Genomic DNA, 17,423 nt, shown 5'->3' with positions numbered 1-17,423 from the left:
AGAAATGGCAAAATAAGGGTTTCACAGAATATCTAGAAATGGAATTAAAAATTACATAGCCACATGGAGTAGAACTCTCATTCATGTGGACTTGACATCAGCAGCTAGTGAAATATGATGATGCCCACAATGTTGACTGAACACATTCTTACACATCAGATCTAATTAATGTCCTCCCTCTCCCATAGGTCCACCAAAAATTCCACAGGAAATGATACAGAAGGAAGATGAAGCCTCCTCTGAGGAGGCCCTTCAGTCCAAGGATGTGTCCTCACAGGACTCATGCTGACCAGATACGCTGAACTCACTCAGACTAGGAGCACAAAATAGTTGTATTTTCACAGGCGTACTCACATTTCACATGTGATCGAGAGCAGGTGATTGAGAGAGGAAAGACTGTGAACAGTACCTATTGGGGACCATCAACATAGAGTTCTGCAACTGCAGCAAAAACTGTCTGAGATGATGGAAACATGTCCATTCGTACTATGCTTACTTGGAGAGGTTGAAAGATGCTATCTCGTGATATCACAGGTATGCAATGACATCTTTGTCCATTGAAAAATGCATGTAGTATCAAACACTACAGTCAAATGAGTACATGTTGGCCTTCACCAACACTCTGGACATTCTGAATTCCATCTTAAACAAGACTGATGCAAACCTACTCTTATCCTCTGCCCCCACTGGTAAGACCATAAATAAGACCATGAGAAACAGGACCAAACTGTTTGGCCCTTCAAGCCTTCCCTGCCATAGCTGATCTAACACACCCCATGTTCACTTTCTTGGCCGCATATAGTCCAACTTTATCCTGGCTACAATCAGTTCTGAAGAAGGATAACTGGATCCAAAATGTTAACTCTGCTTTCTCTCCACAGATGCTCCCAGATCTGCTGAGACTTTCCAGCAATTTCTGTTTTTTGTTGCAAAGACTTTGAAGGCAGTTTTCATTTTGATAGCCATGGGTAAAGCATGGTCACCAGCTCCAGGTGGCAGAAAGTCATTTTCTAAGAAGCTGCAAGTACATCTAGACTTCACATAGTGGGTAATTGCTAATCAATCTCTTCAGAAATGTTAATTCACAACTCTGAAGCAGGTGGAACTTGAATCCAGGCCTCCTGTGTCTGTGTTAGGGACCCTACCACTGCTCCACAAGAGCCCTCCTCCTAACATGGTATCCTAAACATCCTGAAGTGCTGATTTTTGGGCATATGGGGGAAGCTGATTCATCGCCTTCATTGGCTCTGTTGTGGCTAGCGCCTCCTGTCAGTAGCACTGCTGTCCTGATCCCTTCTCTCTTATGGCGTATTAGGTCAACAATGAGAAAACTGCAGCTGCTACTTAGTACTGCACGTGTTCAATTCGATCCTTATCTGAGGTCCAAATGAAAGCCGTACATGCTATTGCTGAACCGATGTTGGACAGATGGAAAATGTAGATCAGATGTACAAAATTCCGAAGCATTAGAAATGGCCTCTCAGGCAGTGGAAAGTAACGGATGGATATTCTCAGAACCAGCTCTGCGAGCAAAAGCCTTTCATTTTGGCAACAAACCAGGGCTGAGGTAGAAGAGTCCTTTTTTGTTGCCTTTCATTTGTTCAGCCCTCTCCGTGCTCGTACTTTGCTTTCACTGCAAGTTCCAGGAAGCCTGGGAAACCCACGAACAACAATTAAAGCTGAAACCCTATTAAAAAAAAACAAATTATTTCTTTAAATATTTATTAGGTAATATTTTAAATATTTATATTAACAACCTGGGTCTCCCAGAAGAGTTTCTCACCCATAATTGAATTCATTGCAGTTAAAAGTGGAGGTTGTTGTGTTCGAGTAATTTTCCGATGCTGTCAACTTCAGCAGCTTTATATATCTGCTCGATCTCAAAGCCTTTCACTCTGGTAAGTTAGAATTTCTTCCATTATGTCACATTCGGACATATTGAAGTTGAATAGGCTGGGCCTGGACTTATTGGAGCTTAGTAGAATGGGAGGCAACCTTATTGAAACATGCCAAGATTGTTAGGGAACTTGACAGGGGAGTATTGAAGAGGCTGTTCTCCTCTTGGAAGAGGACTGGGGGAATAATCTAAAAATAAGGGGAACGCTTTTAAGCCAGAGGGTAATGAAAGTCTCTTCTTTTCCTCTTTATTCATGCACGAGATGAGGGTGCTGCTGACCTGGGAGCACGTATTGCTCATCCCTAACTCCCAGAAGGCAGTTAGGAGTCAACCACATTGCTGTGGGTCGACAGTCAGACGTAGGCTAGAGCAGGTAAGGATGGCAGTTTCCTTCCCCAAAGGACATTAGTGAACCAGCTGGGTTTTCCCTGACAATTGACAATGGGTTCATGGTCATCAAAAGATTCCAGATATTTTAATGAATTAAAATTTCACCATCTGCCATGGCAGGATTCAAACCTAGGCCCTCAGAACATCACCTGGATCTCTGGATTAACAGTGCAGCAATAATACCACTAGGCCATTGCGTCCCCCTATAGAGGCTGGTTCTAGTATTAAGCATATTCAAGGCTAACACAGACATATTTTTAATAAGTGAATCAAGGGTCATGGAATAAAGGTAGGAAATTGTAGTTGAGGATTATCTGTCATGATTTCATTCAATGGCAGAACAGACTCAGTGGCAGAATGGTCCACTTTTAAGTCATTTGTACTTAGGGAGTGGGAGCAGATGGCTAAATGGTTGGTATGGATCAGATTGGTCCTGGTAACATGGGCTATTCTGACTGAGGTGAATTTGAGACCTTCTACCTGTACTGGGAATGATTCTACAAATCGCAGGGTAAGTTAAAACTTTGACTAGAAAGATAATGTTATGGAAAGGATTCATATTCCAGAAACACTGGGGACAGTTCTGGAGCAGAGCTAGTCTGTTTTGAATAAGCAATCTATTGCTTCATATGAGCAGGCTAGGACCAAAATCTTCAGTGGAAGTATATGGTAACTAATATTTAAGAAATTAAATCAACATGCCAAGAAGAAAGGAAAAGATAAGGCAGAGGAAAACAAAAGCTCAAGAGAAATTATTTAGCACAAGTTAACAGGATTTGGGCAACATCAGAAAAGCAACAATTTTGTCTGTGCATAATGTCTGAAAAGATGGTTATCAACCTTATCCAAGAACCATTACAGTCCTTGTTCAATCAATTGTCCTGCAGCAGTGTTATACAGAAAACTGCTGGAAATTGATGCAACAGCAATGAAGCAATAGAATTTATATTCAATTCAGGATGGTGTGTGAATGAACAGAGCTTAAATTTATTTCTTCTTCTTGGTGGTAGTGGTCATGGGGCTGACAGTGGTATCAAGCTAAGCTTGGTCTGAATCCTTTAGGTTGCTTTTCATCATTTATATTGATTATTGGAATAACAGATGATAATAAAGGGAGATTTAAGTATTTAAAAATAGCTTGGAACAAAAGTAATGTAATTGGCAAAGATAGTATTTTTGCCTATAATATAAATAGAAATTATATCTGAGCTTAAGTTGGATGTCAATAATTATATATTCACATGTATAATCTGGGTTGTTGCTGTGTTTAAAATATTTTGATGTGGATCAGGTTTTGTTGATTTTTATAGCTCTGTAAGTATCTTAAACCGGCTAAAGTTGGAGAAAAATACAGACATAGTCAGTTCTTATTTATACACTTGAGGTCAATAAGTAATTACAACCAAGATTAATTTCACACTGACAGTAACTTCTATTTATAATGCACCATTAATATAATAAAACACTTACAAGGCAGTTCACCAGTGTTTATAGCTAAATTTGACACCATGCTACTTATGATGGTATTAGGCCAGTAACCTGATAGGTTCACCAAAATGTAGGTTTTAAGATATGTCATAAATGAGGAAAGCAAGGTAGGGAGGCAGAGAAGTTGAAGGAGGGAGTTTCAGAGATCAGAATTAGAAAACATGGATACTAATGCCACATCAATTAAAATCATGGATTCTGAATGGTAGAATTAGGTGAGGGAAGATATCTCAAGGGATGCAGAGATGGAGGAGAATATAAACATAAGGAAGAGTGAGGCCATAAATAGAACAGAAAACAATATAAAAATGATAAAACTGAGGCATTGCTTGGTTGCACGCCAGTTCAACTGAACGAGCACAGGCGTGATGGGTGAACAGGACTTAGCATGAGTAAAGACACAAGCAGCACAGTTTTGGATGTCTTCAAGGTCCAGATCTTCCTGTCTCCAGATTGTCGAAGACTGAATATATCCTGAATGATGTGCACTTCCAAGCAACTGCCAATGTACGTTTGTCTGGGAAGTTTAAACCAATAATAGCAATTGCCTGGTGAACAGGGCCATCCAAAGAAATCTCCAACTGGCAGTCAGAGTGGAGACTTCCAGGATTCCTATAATAGTATCAAGGAAAAGTGAGAATTAAACCTGCTCTAACTTCTGCCTATCTATAAAACTGCCACCTCAACCAATCACTCAAGATTATAACCACACACATGCACATACACCTGGTTAACCCCCCCCCTCCCATTAACAGACCTCAAAAATTTCAGATGCTTGAAAACACCTCCACCCCAACACCTGACTCAATCTACATTCTCAGTGCTTCTCTATCACCTGTAACCCCTCATCCACCTGCCACTCTGTTCCTTATCCACCTGCCACACGTGTCCCCTTGTCCATCTACTACCTTCTACCTCCCCCAATTGACACCCTAGCCCTCATCAGCTTGCCACCTATCTCTTCACCCTAATGCTAAACTACGCCCACACCCCCTTTCCATCTGTATACCTCTCCAACCTGTCACCCTAATCTTTTACCCACCTGTCATCTGATCCTCCTCACCTTTTTCTCAATAGCTTTTATGTCTTTAAACATGAGATGGGACAATTCTTGCCATTAAAAGTTGTGTAATTTCTGGAATGCACCAATACACTGCTACAGGGGAGGTGATGGCCTAGTGATAGTATCAGTGATAATGGTAACTGCAGATGCTGGAGAATCCAAGATAATAAAGTGTGAAGCTGGATGAACACAGCAGGCCAAGCAGCATCTCAGGAGCACAAAAACTGACGTTTCGGGCCTAGACCCTTCATCATGATGGACCCATCTGGTTTGCTAATGCCCTTTATGGAAGGAAACTGCCATCCTTACCAGATCCACAGCAATATAGTTGACTCTTAACTGCCCTCTGAGCAATTAGAGATGGGTAATAAATGCCACCTGGCCAGCGACACCCGTATCCCATTAATGAATAAAGGGAAAAAAACAAAAAAAACCTGAGTGGTTCGCTGGGGTGTTTTGGTTATGGAGGATCTGGATCAATGTATCACTGAAAAACTCCAGGAAAGGTAAATGGGCAATCTTTCTGTTTAATCTGGGTGAGACATGGTAACTTGAGTCCAGGTTGGAAAATTCAAACCCAAATTTAAAAGTGATAGACTTTATGAAATTAGATGGGTGTGTCGGATATAGTTAATCCGGAGGTAAAAATACATGGTAGAAAGTTTCAGCATAAGATAGGCTGAGATGCGGTTAGAGTTGGTGACTTGTTAGGCAAGTCTAGTGATTACATGGATATGTGGTCAAAAGTTCATCTCAATGAGAATTATGAAAAGAGGTTGTGAACAGCCTGTTTCAGTTTCAGACAGTGGTCAGGGATAAAGGTGAAAATAAAAAATAGGAAAGGCAATGGGCGTTTCCAAAAGGCCTTTGACATTTCCAGAAGGCTGCTAAGTAAGATGGGAGCCTATGGCATTTGGGGCAAGGTACTGGCATAAATAGAGGATTGGGGGACTGGCACGAAGCAGACAATAGGGATAAAGGGGTCTTTTTTCAGAATGACAGCCAGTGACTAGTGGAGTCGCACACAGGTCAGTATTGGGACTACTATTAAAGTTATACATTAACGATCTGGACAAAGGAACTGAGGTCATTGTTGCTAAGATTGCAGATGGCACAATGGGGAGGCGATTGCCTAGTGGTATTATTGCTGGACAGTTAAACCAGAGACCTAGGTAATATTCTGGGGACCCAGATTCAACTCCTGCCACAGCAGAAGTAGAATTTGAATGCAATAAATATCTGGACCTAAGAGTCTAATGATCATGAATTGTGGGTCAGGAAAACCCCCTCTAGTTCACTACATGTAACTCCAGACCCACAGCATTGTGGTTGACTCTTAACTGCCCTCTCGGCAATTTAGGGATGGGCATTAGATGCTGCCTGACCAGCAATGCCCTCCTCCTGTGAATGAATAAATGGGAAAAAACATGAAAGGATAGGTCATTTTGTGGCAGCAGGGGAGGGTGCAGAAGGACTTGTGCATGCTAGACAAGTGGGTAAAGAGGTGGCAGATGTGACATCATACATTTTGGTAGAAAAAACAGTGGCATGAACTATTTTTAAATGGGGAAAGACTCTGGAAATCTGAAGTGCAAAGACACTTGGGAATCCTTGTTCAGAATTCTCTTAAGGTTAACATGCAGGTTCGGGTGGCAGTTAGGAATGCAAATGTATTCACTTTAAGAGGGCTAGAATACAAGAGCAGAGATGTACTGCTGAGGTTGTATAAGGCTTTGATCAAGCTGCATTTGGAACATTCTGAGCAGTTTTGGGCTTCATATTTAACGAAAGATGTGCTGGTGTCGGAGGGGTCCAACACCAGAGGAGGTTTACAAGAATGATCTTGTGGATAAAAGGCTTGTCATATGAGGAGCAGTTGAGGCCTCTGGGTCTGTAGTCAACAGAGTTTATAAGGATGAGGGAAGACTCTGACTGAATTACTGAGCGGCCTGGATAGAGTGGATGTGGAAAAGATGTTTCCATTAGTGACTAGGACCTGTTGGGCATAGCCTCAGGGCAAAAGGACAACACTTTAGAACTGAGATGTGGAGGAATTTCTGCAGCCAGCCAGTGTTGACTCTGTGGAGCCCTTTGAACAGAGGTTTGTGGAGGCCAAGTTGTTGAATGTATCAGAAAAGACAGTTCAATGGGGTGGAGAAACATATCAGTCATGATCGAATGGCAGAGCAGACCTGATGGGCTGAAAGGCCTAATTCTATTTATCAGTCTTCTGGTCTAATGTAATCATAATGTCACTGGTATACACATGCATCAGTCATGTATGCAAATTAGATGGGAGCGGAATAGAACAGTCCAGGCAACGCTTGTCCCCTCCGTCCAATTCCTTTTTTTTTCACTCTTTTTCCTTCTGTTTTGTGTTTTCATTTCCTTCTTCTCTTGGCATGGATTCCCTGCGTACTAACTCAATGCAGACCCGGCAAGGCGGCCTCCCAGCTTGCCGAGACAACTTCCCGGCCTGGCATGGCACCCCCACCCCAGCCTGACATGGTGGACTATCACCCTGTCATGGTGTACTCTCAGCAAAGCTTGGCAGTTTCTTGGCCCGACGTAGCAGATTTGGCTCAGTTGGGAGGTCTCCTGGCCTGGCGTGGTGATCTCTCAGTGGCCCAATATAGCAGTCTCTCAACCTGGCATGGTGGACTTTGTGTGGTACATGGCAGTTTCTTGACATGACCTCAGCCGGCTTCCAGTCTTAAGGTGATTCTTGACAGTGCATTCCCACCGTGGCTAAGAACTGAAAAAAAGACTGTAATGTCTGAACTTTGAACTTTATTTCTTTTTTTACTTAAACTTAAGAAGGTCTGTAATGTGTAACTTTAAACCTTATTTAGTATGTTTTATGATATACTATAAATACTGTAATGTTTAACTTTTAACTTTGTTTTTTTTCCGACCTTGTTCTTTAGATTCTGTACTTGGGTACTTGTGCCTAAGAAATTACACTTTTGTGGCGAAATTACACTTTTCACGATACTCCTGTACTTGAGAACATCTGATAATAAAAGCAAAATAATCTGTAATCTCAGTTTAACATTCTGGACACAATTGTAGTTAGTGAAATTTTAATTCAACTTCTTGAAAAATCTGAAATTAAAAACCAGCCTAATGGTGAACATGTAGCCATCATTGGAAGAAAAATCTGGTTCATTAATATCCTTCAGAGAAGGAAATGTGCCATTTTTACTTGATCTGGCCTACCAAATCCAAAGCAATGCTACTGAATCTTAAGAGATAGTAGGAACTGCACGTGCTGGAGAATCTGAAATAAAAAGGTGTGGAGCTGGATGAACACAGCAGGCCAAACAGCGTCTTCAGAAGAAGAGTCCAGGCCCGAAACATCAGCTTTCCCGCTCCTATGATGCTGCTTGGCCTGCTGTGTTCATCCAGCTCTACATCTTGTTATCTCTATTGACTCTTAATCTATTTTCTGAAATGGGCTGGTATGTCATCAAACTGCTCCAGAGAATAAACAAAGGATGGAAACACAGTGGGTACCACTACACTCTATGCACAGCAGCAGTTCAAGAAAGCAGCTAAAACCACCTTCTCCAGGGTATTAGAAACAGGCACACATGCTGCTTAGCCAGTGAAGCATGCATCCATAAATAAATTTAAAATTATTAGAAACAGGATGCATGTAGTGCTTTCCCTCTTCTGTTGGTTTGTCTGTACCTATTTGGTGCTGGTGGAAGGGAATGATGAGCTTGAAGTGTCCACCTTACACTTGGTGTCTTACATGACCAGCGGGCACTACACAACGTAGACTGTACATACTAATCAGAGCGATCAACTGTCACGAAATAAAAAGTCCCTCCAACAGTGGTATGAGAGATAATGGGAACTGCAGATGCTGGAGAATTCCAAGATAATAAAATGTGAGGCTGGATGAACACAGCAGGCCAAGCAGCATCTCAGGAGCACAAAAGCTGACGTTTCGGGCCTAGACCCTTCATCAGAGAGGGGGATGGGGAGAGGGAACTGGAATAAATAGGGAGAGAGGGGGAGGCGGACCGAAGATGGAGAATAAAGAAGATAGGTGGAGAGAGTATAGGTGGGGAGGTAGGGAGGGGATAGGTCAGTCCAGGGAAGACGGACAGGTCAAGGAGGTGGGATGAGGTTAGTAGGTAGCTGGGGGTGCGGCTTGGGGTGGGAGGAAGGGATGGGTGAGAGGAAGAGCCAGTTAGGGAGGCAGAGACAGGTTGGACTGGTTTTGGGATGCAGTGGGTGGGGGGGAAGAGCTGGGCTGGTTGTGTGGTGCAGTGGGGGGAGGGGACGAACTAGGCTGGTTTAGGGATGCAGTAGGGGAATGGGAGATTTTGAAACTGGTGAAGTCCACATTGATACCATGTGGCTGCAGGGTTCCCAGGCGGAATATGAGTTGCTGTTCCTGCAACCTTCGGGTGGCATCATTGTGGCAGTGCAGGAGGCCCATGATGGACATGTCATCTAGAGAATGGGAGGGGGAGTGGAAATGGTTTGCAACTGGGAGGTGCAGTTGTCTGTTGCGAACTGAGCGGAGGTGTTCTGCAAAGCGGTCCCGGAGAGACCACTCTCTCCGTGACTCCCTTGTTCGCTCCACACTGCCCTCCAACCCCACCACACCCGGCACCTTCCCCTGCAACCGCAGGAAATGCTACACTTGTCCCCACACCTCCCCCTCACCGCTATCCCAGGCCCCAGGATGACATTCCACATTAAGCAGAGGTTCACCTGCACATCTGCCAATGTGGTATACTGCATCCACTGTACCCGGTGCGGCTTCCTCTACATTGGGGAAACCAAGTGGAGACTTGGGGACCGCTTTGCAGAACACCTCCGCTCAGTTCGCAACAGACAACTGCACCTCCCAGTTGCAAACCATTTCCACTCCCCCTCCCATTCTCTAGATGACACGTCCATCATGGGCCTCCTGCACTGCCACAATGATGCCACCCGAAGGTTGCAGGAACAGCAACTCATATTCCGCCTGGGAACCCTGCAGCCACATGGTATCAATGTGGACTTCACCAGTTTCAAAATCTCCCATTCCCCTACTGCATCCCTAAACCAGCCTAGTTCGTCCCCTCCCCCCACTGCACCACACAACCAGCCCAGCTCTTCCCCCCCACCCACTGCATCCCAAAACCAGTCCAACCTGTCTCTGCCTCCCTAACTGGCTCTTCCTCTCACCCATCCCTTCCTCCCACCCCAAGCCGCACCCCCAGCTACCTACTAACCTCATCCCACCTCCTTGACCTGTCCGTCTTCCCTGGACTGACCTATCCCCTCCCTACCTCCCCACCTATACTCTCTCCACCTATCTTCTTTATTCTCCATCTTCGGTCCGCCTCCCCCTCTCTCCCTATTTATTCCAGTTCCCTCTCCCCATCCCCCTCTCTGATGAAGGGTCTAGGCCCGAAACGTCAGCTTTTGTGCTCCTGAGATGCTGCTTGGCCTGCTGTGTTCATCCAGCCTCACATTTTATTACCTCCAACAGTGGTATCAGGTGGGAGATGAGGTAGGAGGTAGGGCGTGCCTCTGAAATTAGAGCAGAAGGGATGGAATAGGTAGGGTCTAAATGGGCATATGGCTGTGGTTTCAGATGACAAAGAAATGGGATGACGTTTAAAGTAACCAAAATTTACAACTTATCCTGCAGGGTCACAACATTATTAGCTCCCTGCTGGCTGTCTGCCACACTTGAACTCCTGCTCAAACCATACAACTGAGGTTCCCAGGCTCGGCCTCCCAACGATTGTCCCCAGATTATAGGATAACAGGTGTCCTCAAGGTACTTCGGACAAAAAGTCAAGGTAAGGGACAATTCTTAAGCAGAGGACGGTTGGTCACTGTACCACCAATAAAAAATAGTTCTGAAGAATAAATACTGATATCTTGAAAAGTGTCCATATTACAGAGGAGGTGGTGCTGGACGTCTTAAAACATATAAAGGTGAATAAATCCCCAGGATCTGATCAGGTTCACCTCCGAACTTTGTGGCAAGCCAGGAAAGTGATTGCTTGGCCCCTTGCTGAGATATTTGTATCATCAATGCCACGGGTGAGGTACTAGAAGACTGGAGGTTGACTAATGCAGTGTCATTATTTAAGAAAGGTGGTAAGGAAAAGCTAGGGAGCTATAGACGAGTCAGCTTGACATCATTGGTGGGTAAAAACTGAAAGAACTGCGGATGCTGTAAATCAGGAACAAAAACAGAAGTCACTGGAAAAGCTCAGCAAGTCTGGCAGCATCTGTGAAGAAAAAAAATCAGAGTTAACATTTTGTTAACTGAGAAAGTTCTGAGGGTCACCGGACCTAAAATGTTAACTTTGATTTTTTCTTTATCATTGGTGGGTAAGTTGTTGGAGAGGATTCTGAGGGAAGGATTTACATGTATTTGGAAAGGCAGGGACTGATTAGTTCAAGATAATAAAACGTGAGGCTGGATGAACACAGCAGGCCAAGCAGAATCTGATTAGTTCAACATGGCTTTGTGCACAGGAAATTGTGTATCACTAACACGATTGAATTATTTGAACAAGTGATAAAAGATTGTTGAGTAAGGTGTATAATGTCTATATAGGCTTCAGCAAGATGTTTGGCAAGCATAGTAGGGTAGTTAGCAAGGTTGGATCACATGGCATACAAGGGAGAGCTAGATATTCAGATACAAAATTGGCTTGAAGGTGGAGTCAGAGGATGATGGCAGCAGATTGCTTTTTGGACTGGAGGCTCGTGACCTGTGGTGTGCTGCAGGGGTCGGTGCTGGGTCACTGCTTTTTAAAAACTACATAAATTTTTTGCATGTGAATACGCGAGGTGTGGCTAGTAAGTTTACATATGACATCAAAATTGGTGTTGTAGTGCACAGTGTAAAAGGTTATCTCAGAGTACAATGGGACCTTAATCAAAAGGCCAATGGACTGAGGAGTGGCAGATGGAGTTTAATTCAGATAAATGAGGTGATAATGGGAACTGCAGATGCTGGAGAATCCAAGATAACAAAGTGTGGAGCTGGATGAACACAGCAGGCCAAGCAGAATCTCAGGAGCACTAAAGCTGACATTTTGGGCCTAGACCCTTCATCAGAGAGGGGGATGGGGAGAGGGAACTGGAATGAATAGGGAGAGAGGGGGAGGCGGACCGAAGATGGAGAGAAAACAAGATAGGTAGAGAGGAGAGTATAGGTGGGGAGGTAGGGAGGGGATATGTCAGTCCAGGGAAGACGGGCAGGTCAAGGAGGCGGGATGAGGTGGTAGGTAGGAAATGGAGATACGGCTTGAGGTGGGAGGAAGGTTCTTCCCCTGCCCCCACTGCATCACAAAACCAGCCCAGCTCGTCCCCTCCCCCCACTACATCCCAAAACCAGCCCAGCCTGTCCCTGCTTCCCTAACCTGTTCTTCCTCTCACCCATCCCTTCCTCCCACCTATCTTGTTTTCTCTCCATCTTCGGTCCGCCTCCCTCTCTCTCCCTATTTATTCCAGTTCCCTCTCCCCATCCCCCTCTCTAATGAAGGGTCTCGGCCTGAAACGTCAGCTTTTGTGCTCCTGAGATGCTGCTTGGCCTGCTGTGTTCATCCGGCTCCACACTTTGTTATCTCAGATAAATGAGGTGTTGTATTTTGGTAAGGCAAACCAGGGCAGGACTTATACATTGAATGATAAGGTCCTTTGTGAGCCACAAACAGACTTTGAGGTATGGGGTTCAGAGTTACTCAAAAGTGGAGTTGCAAGCAGACAGGGTAGTGAAGAAGGCATTTGGTACACTTGCCTTTATCGGTCAGTGCACTGAGTATAGGAATTAGGAAGTCATATTGCGACCGTACAGGATATTGGTTAGGCCAATTTTGGAATACTGCGTTCAATTCTAGCCTCTCTGCTATAGGAAAGATGTTGTGGAACTTGAAACTGTTCTGAAAAGATTTATAAGGAAGTTATCAGGATCAGAGGGTTTGAACTTTGGGGAGGGCCTGGGGTTATTTTTTCTGGAGTAACAGAATCTGAGGGGTGACGTTACAGAGAGTTATAAAATCATGAGGGGCATGGATAGGATGAATAGCCAATGTCTTTTCCCCTGGGTAGGGGAGTCCAAAATTAGAGGGCATAGATTTAAGGTGAGAGGATAAAGATTTAAAAGGAACGTAAGAAGTAACTTTTTTACATAGAGTATGGTGTGTGTATGGACTGAAGTACCAAAGGAAGTGGTAGAGCTGGTACACTTACAACATTTAAAAGTCATACATTTCGCCGTACGAAAGGAATACGTTCCGAAAGCTTTTGATTTCAGTTGGACTATAACCCAGTGCCATGTGACTTGGTCCACCCCAGTCCAACACTGTCATCTCCACATCTTGGCTAACATTTTAAAGGCACCTGGATCCGTATATGAATAGGATGGGTTTAGTGGGGTATGGTTTAAATGCTGACAAATGAGACTGGATTAATTTAGGATAGCCGGTCAGCATGGACAAGTTGGACAAAGGATCAGTTTCCATCTGACTCATATTGGCCTGGAAACGTTTATTAACTCTTCTCTCTCCATTGTTGCTGCCAGACCTGCTCAATTTCTTTGTTTATATTTCACACTTCCAACATGTGCAGCATTTTGCTTTCCTTTAAAAGAAACTGATATTGTTGATAAGGAGCGCTCTCGGAGGCACAGTTATATTTGCATCACCTTAGTCTTGTCCCATATGCAAGGTGATCTAAAAGGGTGCTTTTTGATGATGAGGTAGACAAACAGGAGCCTGGAAGAACACAGCAGGCCAGGCTGCAACTGGAAGAAAGAAAGTCAATGTTTACTCTTCTTCAGGAGTGATGACCACGGTGGGGACAGATCTTTACGCCCACCTCCGTTGCTTCATGGAATAAAGGTGCAGTTCTCTGAAATTTTGTTTCATCCAGTCCTTTTCTTAGACCGCGTTTTACTTAACGGCCCATTGCATATCTGATCTTCGCTGCAAGCTAATGTCCATGCACCTTTCGGGCTCCGACCATGTAACGCAGACTGTGGCTTTAGTGACTGTCTCAATCACCGCAGATGCTCAACGGCTTAAGCTCGCGAGAGCTCTGTCCTCACGCTGCGATTTGGCGCCAAAGCACGGTCACTATGGCGACGGAGAAGGAGGCGAAGAGCCGGAATCTTCCCTGGTAAGAGCGTGCCCGGCCGAGCTCATTAAATACCCCGTGGGGCTGCGTTAACAAACCTCTGCCACCACCTGGAGTCAGCGGCCGCTGGGCTCAAGCGTTTTAATGTAACGGAAACTGTGCGAGGTCGCCGGCTTGTCTGGGGTTTCCTCACGGACGGAACTCAGGCTGTAGGGGCCTTGCTGCTCTCTTTCTCTGATTGTGTTCCTCCCCTCCTGTAGTATGTATCTGACTCTGGCGGTTTGGGTCTACTGTAACTTGCTGCCAGCCAAAGGCCTGATCCCCTGTCGGGTTCGCAGACTCGGCACTTTGTGCTTGTTGATTATAATCTCCCGATAACACGCAGCAAATGCAGTTTTTGCTTTTGTTTTGAAACAAAAAGGACTTTATTCATAAAATTTGTAAAGGTGTGCCCCATAACATTTTAAACTTCACTTAGATGTAATAGGGTTCTGTTGCCTTCAATGCATTATATGACACTGTATGGTATATACATATATATTTACTGTGCAATTCATGTCAAACGTTCTCTGGTGCATTTAGCTGGAGGGTTCCAGCTTTCATTATACTATAGTGGGACGACCATAGAGTGTGATCTTTCGCTGTTGAGATTTTGAGGTGAATGAGTAAAGTTTTAGTCTGGGTCACTCAACACAGTGCTGGATCTTGGAATTTTCTAGTCTTTAACATAGTGACGGAAAGCTGAAAAACTGACAAGTTTTGGGCAGACCAATATTTTTATATGTAGAATTAATGACCTTCTAGCAGCAACAGCAACATATGTTGTCAGAGAAGCTAGAGATGTGACCAATTTGAATCTACTCCACAATTCAGTAGGATTGTGTTTTATGCTCTATCACAATGCCTTTTTTGTTTTCTCCCCATACCCCTTGATGCTTTTAAAATCTAGAAATGTATCCAACTCTTGAACATATTCAGTGATGTGGCCTTCTCAGGTAGATTAGATTAGATTCCCTACAGTGTGGAAACAGGCCCTTCGGCCCAACAAGTCCACACCGCTCCTTGGAGCATCCCACCCAGATCCATCCCCCTATAACCGACACACCCCTGAACACTATGGGCCATATAGCATGGCCAGTCCACCTAGCCTGCACATCTTTGGACTGTGGGAGGAAACCGGAGCACCCGGAGGAAACCCACGCAGACACGTGGAGCATGTGCAAACTCCGCACAAACAGTCACCCGAGGCTCTAATCGAAACTGGGTTCCTGGTGCTGTGAGCCAGCAGTGCTAACCACTGAGCCACTGTGCCGCCCTAAAGAGAATTCCACAAGTTAATTACCGTGTGAGTGAAAACAGTCCTAAATGGTCTACCTACCCTGTATCCAGAGACTGTGTCTTCTGGTTTAATCTAGAATTCCCCAGTCAGGGAAGACATACTCCCTGAATCCAGTCTGTCCAGCCCTGTTAGAATTTTATGTTTCAATCCAATTTCATCTCACCTTTCTTTATAAACTCTAGTTTATACAGGCTCAGTCGAACCAGTCTCCTCATAGACTGACCTGCCATCCATGGTATCTGCCTAGTGAACTTCCACTGCTGTCCCTGCATGGTACTTGTATCCTTTGTTGGGTAGTGAGACCAAAACTGCTCACAATACTCCAAGTGTGGCCACACCAAAGCCTGTAGCACAGCAGTAAGACATCTGCTGAACTTAAATTCTCTTGCAGTGAAGGCCACCATATCAATAGCCTTCCTAATTGCTAGCTGCACCTCCCTGTCTACTTTCATTGATTGATGTATAAGGACACACAGATCTCTTTGTACATCCCTGTTACCTAATATGTCACCATTTAAATAATACTTCTGGTTTTTTTTTGTCCCAAAGTCACTTTAGCCATGTTGTTCTGCATCTGCCATGCGTTTGCCCACTCATTGAACTTGTCTAAATCACCTTGAAGCTTCCTTGGCACCTCCTCACATCTCTCAATCCCACCCAATTTTATGTCCTCAGCAAACCTGGAAATGTTGTATTTTGTCCTTCATTTTATAGATATTGTGAATGGTTGGAGCCCAGGCACTGTTTCTTGCAGTACCCCACAAGTCTTTGCCTGCTACTTGGAAAAAGACCCACTTATTCCCATTGTGTTTCTTATCTATCAACTGATTCTCAATTCATGCTCACATATTAACCCCTATCCTATGTGCTACAACTTTGCCCAATAACCTTTTATGGGAGACTTTATTGAAAGCCTTTTAAAAGTCCAAAGATCACATCCATTGGCTCCCTCTTATCTAATCTACTAATTACATCCTCAAAAATCTCCAAGAGATTTGATAATCTCATTTATTAAGATTTGCCCACTTGATTCCTAAGTCAAACTTGTTCATCTTGTCATTTTTGATGTTTTAGTGCTGTATTGTGAAATTGATTTTAAAGTTCACCTTCACTCCTACTCCAGAAAACAACTACACAGAATGGCATTTCTTTCCCAAACGTTTGGGAATGGAGAGAGTGGGTGTAAATAGATACTGAGCATTCACATCCAGTCTTGGCTGCTATTACAAATTTGGGTTACCTGAAATATTACAATTGTACAGAATCAGAGAAATGTTAAAACACAAAAAGAGGCTCTTTGGTCCATTGACACTGGCTGTACAAATGAGCAATTTGTTCTTCTGCCTTCTCCTTGTGATGCCACTTTCAAGGAACTATATACCTGCATCCCTAGGTATCTCTGTTCACCAACACTCCCCAGGGCCTTGCCATTAACAATGTAAGTCCTGCCCTGATGTCTTAATAAAATGCAGCAACTTACATTTATCTAAATTAAACTCCATCTGCCATGGCCCAATTAATCAAGATCCCACTGTACTCTCCGATAACCTTCCCCTTTGTCCACTACACCACCAATTTTGGTGTCACCCACAAACTTACTAACCATGCCTCCTATATTCTCATCTAAATCATTTATATAAATGGCAAACAACAACAGTGAACCTAGCATTGACGCTTGTGGCACGCTGCTGGTCACAGGCCTGCAGACTGAAAAACAACCTTTTGCCATCATTCTCTGTCTCCTACACACTCAAGCCAATTTTGTATCCAATTGGCTAGCTTTCTCTGGATCCCACGTGTTCTATTGCCTATCTTGTTGATGGTCTATCTAAAGTCCATGTAGAAAATGTCTACTGCTCTGCCTTCATCTGTCTTCTAGGCCACCTCTTCAAAAAACTCAATTTAGTTCACTCTGCTATCAGAAGGATGTAATTAAACTGAAAAAGGTGCAGAAATATTTGCCAAGATTGGAGGGTTTGAGTTAGAAGGATAAACTGGGACATTTTTCCCTGAAACATAGGAGCCTAAGGGGTGACCTTACAGAGGTTTATAAAATCATTAGGGGTATACATAAGTTGAATAACCAGGTCTTTTTCCCAGGGTAGGGGAATCCAAAACTACAAGGCATGGGTTTAAGG

General features: G+C 44.0%; 1 protein-coding gene across 3 annotated transcripts in view; it reads left to right on the top strand.

Moving 5' to 3' along the window:
* Nucleotides 1–13,863: 13,863 nt before the first annotated feature.
* Nucleotides 13,864–17,423, top strand: part of rfc5 (replication factor C (activator 1) 5) — a 43,181-nt gene continuing 39,621 nt past the window's right edge. The window contains exon 1 of one of the 3 annotated variants that reach the window (XM_048556394.1): nt 13,864–13,988. In XM_048556394.1, the coding sequence (XP_048412351.1) occupies nt 13,879–13,988 (110 nt within the window). In that variant the 5' untranslated portion in view covers nt 13,864–13,878. The remainder of the gene's footprint in view (nt 13,989–17,423) is intronic. The other 2 variants (XM_048556393.1, XM_048556395.2) reach the window with 2 other exon arrangements.

Source organism: Stegostoma tigrinum, chromosome 26 (assembly GCF_030684315.1).
Source record: "Stegostoma tigrinum isolate sSteTig4 chromosome 26, sSteTig4.hap1, whole genome shotgun sequence".
NCBI lineage: Eukaryota > Metazoa > Chordata > Chondrichthyes > Orectolobiformes > Stegostomatidae > Stegostoma > Stegostoma tigrinum.
The sequence above is the reverse complement of the archived record's forward strand: the minus strand, read 5'-3'. Positions and strand labels throughout refer to the sequence as shown.